A 9,244-nucleotide genomic window follows, 5' to 3' on the forward strand; every position below is an offset into this window, starting at 1 on the left:
TTAAACCACCAGGGATGTTTAATTAAATCCTTCAATTTTAAATTTTTCCTATATTTTAAAACAAATAAATTTTATAAAAAAAAAAAAAAAAAAAAAAAAAAAAAAAAAGAGTATAAACATATATTATGATTCATTTATAAATATATAATTAAATATAAACTTTACACATGTATATAAATATCTATATATCTATATATCTATATATATAATTTCTCACCTTAATCATAATTTTTATATCCTTTGGCCACGATTTAGTAACTCTGAATGTATCCAAACTCATATTATTTTTTTCAAACTTCCTATAATTTATATCTCTCAATGGATCAGAACATTTCCATAAATAATAATCATTCCAAATCCAAATAAATAAAATACCAAGCATATACTTATCAGCATTAGTGACATCAAAATAATATTTCCTCCTTTCATTCGTGTCCCTAATACGATGTATATAATTTAATGGGTCATGTATAAAACGTTCACGATACATTTTATATAATTTTAAACATTCAGGTGGCATGAAAGGCATTTTTCCTACATATGGAGAACAGGATTCAAATGAAAACTTAGTATTCATTTTTTTTATATGCCTTATTTTATTGGTATATAGAGGTGTAGATTTTCCAAAATCACATATTCGAAATTCAAAATTATCTGAAATTAAAATATTTTCTGGAGTAATATCTAGATGAGATAACCCAGCTTCATGTAATTTAACTATTAATTTTAAGCATTCGAAAAGAATTTTCTTTTTACTTTTTTTATTAAAAACTTTTGGATAAACTTTTCGCATTTTTTTCTTATAATTTTTTATATCGTCACCATATAATTCTGATACAATTACAATATTACCATTTAAATTTTTTTCTAATCCATTTCTTAATACATTGTTGAAATTTATTAAACTACTAAACATATAATCTGAAGATACATTTTCATAAAAGTTATTATCATCTGGTTCAAATAATATTTTATGTAATTTGGGGGTTATTCCTTTATGATATTCTTCTAAAAATGATAAAGCCACTGCCTCCATAACAAAATTATCTTTAGTATACATATATTCCCCATTATATTTTTCCATATAATCAAATAGTTTTAACCAATCCTTTATATTCATTTTTTTAATGAACACTTTAGTATTATTTATACTATTTCCATTTGGTGAACAAATTAATGACTTGTACATATTTTTTCTTTTTTTTTTAATTATATCATCCATATCACCACAATTTATAGGAAATAATTCCCAGTTTTCATAATTCACACCATTTATAGAATAATCTTTTGACATGCATAACATTTTAAATAATGAGTCTTTACCCAATTCCCAATTATATATTACTTTATGTGGTTTATTCACATTTTCTAAAACATTTTTACTATTATCTATTATATTATTAAAACGACAAAAATTAATATTATTATCTTCCTCATTATTTATACCAATTTCTTCCATATATGAAATTGATTTTTCACTATCTTTATCATCATTTGATTCGTTATCATATTTTTCTTTTGTACTTTGGAATATTTTTCCATTTAATGTATCATAAAGAAATCCTTCTGACGTTTTACTACCTTTTACAAGTATTTTCGTAAATACATTCTTCTTCTTCTTTTTTTTTTCAACAAGCTCTTGATTGTTATCATATAAACTCCTTAAATTTACATTGACTACATCTAAGTTCCGAATTGCTCTATTCTCTATATTAATAAACACCTTTTGAAAAAATTCAAAAATGTATATATATATATATATATATATTATATAAATATGTTTAATGTTTTAGACTAAACATAAAATTTTAAAACTAATACATTTATACATTTATACATATAATTCATTTACACATATATATATATATATATATATATTATTTTCTATTGCAGTTATATGTCTTACTACTATTAGAGATGTAAAAATTAACATGTGCACTAGAAGTAACATTTTTATCAACAAATAATATCATGACATATATTTATCTGCATTTTATAACTTTAATAATGTATAATTATATTATAAAAGCAATATGATATTATATGATCTTATAAGATATTATAGGATACTCTTCATTTTATTATATAGAAATAATTACTAGGAAAATATTAAAAAAAAAAAATTCAACTACAGATATTTTATGTTTTATATATATATATATATATATATAATTTAAATGGTTAATTTAAAGCAATAACCCGTTATAATTGTAAAACCAAGGTATATTATATTTATTTATTTTATTACTTCAAATGTATAACCCATATGAATTCAAAAATATATTTATATAATCAAAGTGTAATAATATATATTAATATAAATCTTATATAATAATTATAAATAACCCAATAAAATATATAATATATATATTAATTTTTATATATTCTTTTATTACAATAATGTATAAATCATTAATAATATAACATAAAATAATTATTTAAATAAAATTAAAAACATTTCATAAAAAAAAAAAAAAAAAAAAAAAAAAAACAATTATATAATATTACCATAGTCTTTAATAAAAAAATTTTAAATTTAACATTTATATTTTTTTATATCTAAAGAATAGTTCTTTCATTTTACACATATATTCTAAAATTCGTGGTACCATGTTTTATACATATTTAAATTCTATACATAAATAAAGTATAATATGCCTCTTCATATATAATAATAAATATGAATGCTTATATAAATATATAACATATAAATCATTATTATATATATAAATATTACAAATATTTTTATTACATTCATTGGAATTTATAAAAAAAAAATTATTATTAATTTAACTGAAAATATAATAGGACTTTTCTTTATTTTAAAAGAATTTTTTTTGATTTTTCTTATATATTAAAATTTTTTTATATATAAAATCATATAATAATAATTATTATAATAATTTATTTAATATAATATAGGATGCTCATTTATTTTAACTAAGAAGTGTTTTGGTTTCTCTTTAATATTATATTATAGAATGATCCAATAAAAATAATAATAAAATTAATATATTAACTTATTAATTTAATTAATATAATAGAATAGAAGATGTTCATTTATTTTAATATAGAAATGTTTTCATTTTTCTTAAATATTATTTTATGAAATATTAGAATTATAATAAAAGAGAAAAAAAAAATTGGCATGAAAATTGAAAAAGTGAACATCTTACAAGAACAATAAATAAATAGTTTCAAAATAATATAAAAAATATAGATAAATATGAAGTGATTCATCCTATATATAAATAATAATATAATATAAATTTCAAGATACATTAATTAAAAAAAAATAATAATAAGAAAACTAAATATCAATAGTTATTAGTACATATACACATTTTGTAAAATAATATAAATTTTTCCTAGAAGAAAAATAATATTAAGAAAACATAAAATTTAATAATATATTTAATAATTATATAAGTTATACAATAAATACATAAATTATATTATATATATATATATATATATATATTCTATTGACACAAAAATAAAACAGTTTAAAAATAATCACAAATAAAATAGTAAAATAAAAATATATTCAGCTAAATTACAATTATAAATATTATTTAAGAAAGTATAAACCTCATTAAACAGTAAAATGTATAATACTAATATATAATATAAAGTTTATGAACATATATATATATATATATATATATTATTCTTATAAACTAACATTTAAAAAAAATAATAAAAAGTACGCGGATCCAGGTTTTGATGTTTTTCATATACACCTTTTATTCTTATAATTAATATAATAAATCAAAAAATAAAAAAAAGAGAAAAAAAAATTCAAAATAATAAATAATAATATAATTAAGTAATTTAAGAAAATATATATATAAGGAATATATAATATATATCATACAATATATAAAATATACCAATTATTCAAGCATAAAAAAAAAAAAATTAAACAATTATTAAAAAAATAAGAATACAATACGAAAAAAACAAAATAAACAACATATATATATATATATATATATATATATATATATATATGTATATGTACATATATTTTAATTAAAATTTTTCTTTTTTCTATATATAATATTTTAATATTAATAAAAAAAATATACGATAACCAAGTAAAAATATTACAAATATGTCGACCACCATGAATATTCTATCAGCTCACTCAAATCTAAACTCTAACTACTTTCATAATCTAACAATTTCTACAAAAGTAAAATAATATTAAAACATATTACGGAATACATAAATAAATAAATAAATATATATATATATATATAATTACCTTAATGATATAGTTTAACCCATCTGGCCATTCTCTAGTTAAAGGAAATAAGTCAAAGTTCATATCACTATTAACAAATTTTACAAAGTTATTATTTTGTTACACATCGGAGGTTCCCTACAAATATCTATTACTCGAAATCGATATGAATAAATTTCCAAACATATATATATATCAGCTGCGAGAACATCAAAATATAATGTTTCTTTATATTCACAATCCTTTAAACCTTTTAATTAAGGTTTTTTCTTTTTTTTTAATTCCCAATTTTTTATATTTCTTCCTTAAGTTCCAACATTCAGTTGGTGTATATCTAGTTTTTCCTACACTTGATAAATATGACCGAAATCTTTGTAAATGACTTTTATTATCTTCTTTTATATTATTAAGAACATAAAGAGGTGTAGTTTTACCAAAATCACATAATCGCATTTCATAATTGTATCCAATTAATATATTTTCAGGTGAAATATCTAAATGAGTCAAAATTGCTTTATGTAACTTATTTATTAATTTTAAACATTCATAAAGAATTTTTTTCCTTTCTTTTTTGTTATTACTAAATTTTCTTTTTCTGAATCCAAAAAGTCTTTATGATTTTAACCAAAAAAATTCCCATATCATTACAACATAACCTTTTTTTTTTTTTTTTTTACTATTTCTAATTTTAATTAGTTCTTTTTTTAAATATATCTATATCACAAAAAATCATTTTATTTAAACCTTTCAATTCACTGTAATTATTTTCCGATTCATAATAATAAATTATAAAATTTAGGTGTAATTCCAGGATGATATTTATTTAAATATAATGAAACCATTGCTTCCATTATAAAATTTTCTGCTCCTTCTAAAAACCCTCCATGATAAATATCCATCATATTATATAATTCAATCCATAAATTCAAAGGTACTTTTTTTATAAATAATCAATCTTACCTTCTTTTTTCTAAATCCACATTTTGATGATATAACTCTTGAAAACATTTTATGACCCCTACCACCTGATTCGTTATAATTCTCATTCTTAATACTATATAAATCCCATTTTTCATAATTTACACCTCCTATAGAATATTCTTTAGCATTACTTAATCTGGTACTTATGTGGTGTTTACACAATTCTCAATTAAAAAGATTTTTATTTTTATTTGATTCATTTTTTTTTTTCTTGTTTCCACAAAATATACGATCAATAAATGTTTCGTACGGTTTTTCATTGACTTTACATTGTTCGGATAATTTTCTTATTATTACTTTGTGTAAAATCAAGTCTGAATTTACGTTATATCTTAAAACATTCAAACACTAAAAGGATAAATTAAAATTTTAAATTGTATTAATATATAATATATATATAGCAAGTAATATAACAATAATTCTATATATATTAGACCATATTAACATACAAATGGTATTTCTTCTTATTATAAAATGTATTAAAAACGTATGTATATACATATATATTTTTTTCATAAATGATTTTGCAGTGGTATACACCTATAGCTTTTCCTTGTTATTTTTTACCTTATTGAATTATTTATTCAATTAATTCTTACTTTACATACTGTTTCATGTAAAGAATATGTTAATTACATTTCTTTTATAAATATTTCATTTTCAATAATATAAAATTAAATATATCTTATACTTAATCATCAAATTAATATTAGAAATAAAGTTTTCCATAATTATGAGGATAAACATATTTTTTTTTATATTCTTTCATTTATATAAAATTTAAATGTTTTCATTCTGTCTTTTCAATATAAGTTCAAATAAGAAAAATAGTTTTCCTCATTGATAACTTATTACATTATATATATATATATATATATAATATAATTACTTATACAAATGAATAAATAAAGAACAATTTATCTATTTTTTTTAATATTTCAGTGATTATTATGATATAATTTATTTATAAATAACATTTAGCTACCTTACTATTATTCACAAAATAAATATTAATTCTACATTTATTATTTCAAATAATTAACATGTAGGTTGGTTTTTTAAAAAAAAAAAAAAAAAAAAAAAAATTAATGTCTATATCCTTTTTTTTTTTTTTTTTTATATATATATTTATTCATATATTATATATGGCAAATGTATTACAAATTATTGTATCATATATAAATATGTACGGATTTTAATTTATTAATTATTAAAAAATTTCTAAAATGTAAATTATAAATAGATATAATAATTTTCTATTAAAATACAATTATGTACATAAAAACTACTTATAATAAATTGATATAATAAAAGTAAAAAAGAAAAAAAAAAATTTGGAAATTTTCAAATTTATCCTATGGATTTGGTACTTTTTATAGTTTATTAGAATACGATAAATTCTGTTTTCAAAAATAATTATATACTTTTATATTGAAATTATAATTTTCTTCAAAAATATAATATATATTTATATATATGTAAATGAATATAATTAAAGACGGAAAAAAAAAAAACATTTAAATAATAAATTGAAAAAAAGAGATAATAATATTAAAAATATAGATAAAAAAAAAAAAAAGACCTAAAAAAAGAAATTACACTAAATTTTATTTTACTGCTTAGTATTAATAAATATTATAGATCAAATTAATATTATATAAAATATACTATTTTTCCTAAATAATTAAGATACCATTTTATTTATATACACATTAAAAAAGCAAAAAAATAAATAGTATTTATTTATTTATTGGTAAACCATGGGTGATCAATTAAATCCTTTAAATTAAAATCCTTCCTACTCTCAAGTGATATTAGATTCTTTTAAAATTAATAAAAAACATATAAAAATAAATAAATAAATATATATATATATATATATATATATATAATACATGAATTAATAATATAATAAAAGAAATTTCAATCCATAAACCATATATTTACATATTTCTATATATATATATATATATATATATATATATATATATATATATATGTGCATATATTTTTATTTATTTATTTTAGAAAATTTTATATTACCTTAATTATAGATTTTAATTCACAAGGCCATTTTCTTGTTACTTGCAAACCCTCTAGATTCATACCTTTTTCTACAATTTTGAAAAAAATTTCATCTTGTGAAGCAGTAGCCTTTTCCCATAGATGTCCTTCATTCCACAACCATATAAAAAAGGTTGCAAGCATAAATTTGTCAGCACATAAAACATCAAAATAAAAGCGTTTTCTTTGTTCTTGATCTATTATATTACGTAAGCACGTGTATGGATTTCTTATTTTCTCTGTTTTATGTAATTTCTTAATTTTCCAACATTCAGGTGGTATATATGCAACTTTTCCAATACTAGGAATACACGATTCAAAATAACATAAACCATTTTCGTTTTTTATATGTCTCAAATTATAAGAATAAACAGGAGTACTTTTACCAAAATCACACAATCGCATATCTCCATTTGTATTTATTAATATATTCTCAGGCGTAAAATCAAGATGTGCTAAACCAGCTTCATGTAATCTTACTAATAATTTTAATGATTCATTAAGATATATTTTTTTATTATTATTATTATTATCATCTGTAGTAGCTAAAATATTTTCATTTTCTTTAAATAAAAATTTTTTAATATCTTTACCAAATAATTCTGATATTATCACAATATTTCCTTCTACATCATCTTTTACGCCTTTAGATAATATTTCATTTAATGTATTCATATTATCAAACATTTTTTCTTTTGTTATATCTTTATAATAATATATATTGTATGGTTCAATTAATACTTTATATAATTTAGGTGCTATGCCAGGATAATATTCAGTTAAAAATGATAATGCCATTGCTTCCATTATGAAATTTTCTGAACCAAATGCATATTCTCCATTATATTTCTTCATTAAATTATATTGCTTTACCCATACCTTTATAGGTATCTTTTTAACAAATATTCTTATATCAGTACCAGAACCATCTTTTGAATTTATAACTACTTTAAACATCTCTTGAACTCTACCACTTCTCTCACTATAATTTTTAGTAGGTACGTTCTCTAAAACCCAATCTTCATAATTCACATCATTAATTTGAAAATTATCAGACATATCAAACATTTTCAAAAGAGTCTCTTGACCAACATACCAATTAAATATACATTTGTCTTTTATTTCTTCTTCTAAGTCCCTAATAATATTTGTCTTTATATCAATACTATCATAAGAACTATTTGAAATATTATCGTCTTCGTTCAAAGACTTTAATATATCTACATATGGAGGTATATTTACATCTTTTTCAATTTGCCCATTTTCAGTTTTTTCATCATATAAATTACTATTATTATTATTATTATTATCTTTCATTTCCATTTTTTTTTTCTTCCTCTTCTTTTTTTTTAAACTGCATAAAGAATAATCACCCTCATCCATATTTTTTTTTTCATTAGAATCCTCATTCGTAGTCGTATTTGTTGAATCATATATAACATTTTTTGTAATATCACTTTTATCATATTGTATAGTATATTTTATATTTTCATTTATATCATAGTTTGTACTATCTGTTGTATTATCTTTCAAATAATCATTTGTAGAATGATTTTTATTATCCTTTATACTATCATTCATATAATCATTGCTAACATCCTTTAAATCATATACTTCTTCTTCTATTTTACGTAATAACAATTCTTCACGCCCTTCTTCATCTTTATTATCATCCCTTATAAATACAGATAAGCTCCTGTTATATCTTTCAAATATTTTATCATTTAAAATTATATTGGTTTCATATATAATCACATCCTACAATTATAAAAAAAAAAAAAAAAAAAAAAAATGTATAAAACATATATATGATATTATGTAGACGAACATATTCTTTAAGTCGTCACATTGTTAACTTACTAGTAAAAATAAAAATAACACTCCAATAAAATTCATTATAAGACTAAAACGTTAAGAAGGTACATAAATATTTTTTTTTTTTTTTTTTTT

The 9,244-nt window shown here is 18.7% G+C and overlaps 2 protein-coding genes and 1 pseudogene across 2 annotated transcripts, besides 1 other annotated feature; all 3 read right to left on the reverse strand.

Moving 5' to 3' along the window:
• Positions 1-1,951, reverse strand: PRSY57_0900200 (serine/threonine protein kinase, FIKK family; the record flags this gene model as incomplete). The annotated part of the gene is made up of 3 exons (XM_012907243.2): positions 1-71; positions 218-1,723; positions 1,907-1,951. Coding segments are annotated over 3 exons (1,622 nt in total), but the record flags the coding sequence as incomplete, so codon positions are not given.
• A 2,158-nt stretch (positions 1,952-4,109) lies between these two features.
• Positions 4,110-5,578, reverse strand: PRSY57_0900300 (serine/threonine protein kinase, FIKK family; annotated as a pseudogene; the record flags this gene model as incomplete).
• Positions 4,110-5,578: a sequence feature.
• Positions 5,579-6,973: 1,395 nt separating this feature from the next.
• PRSY57_0900400 (serine/threonine protein kinase, FIKK family) lies at positions 6,974-9,190 on the reverse strand (the record flags this gene model as incomplete). The annotated part of the gene is made up of 3 exons (XM_012907244.2): positions 6,974-7,051; positions 7,274-9,052; positions 9,155-9,190. 3 exons carry the CDS (start codon positions 9,188-9,190, stop codon positions 6,974-6,976), a joined length of 1,893 nt encoding a protein of 630 aa, XP_012762698.2.
• Between the last annotated feature and the right edge of the window lie 54 nt (positions 9,191-9,244).

The sequence above is a fragment of the Plasmodium reichenowi genome, chromosome 9 (genome assembly GCF_001601855.1).
Source record: "Plasmodium reichenowi strain SY57 chromosome 9, whole genome shotgun sequence".
NCBI lineage: Eukaryota > Apicomplexa > Aconoidasida > Haemosporida > Plasmodiidae > Plasmodium > Plasmodium reichenowi.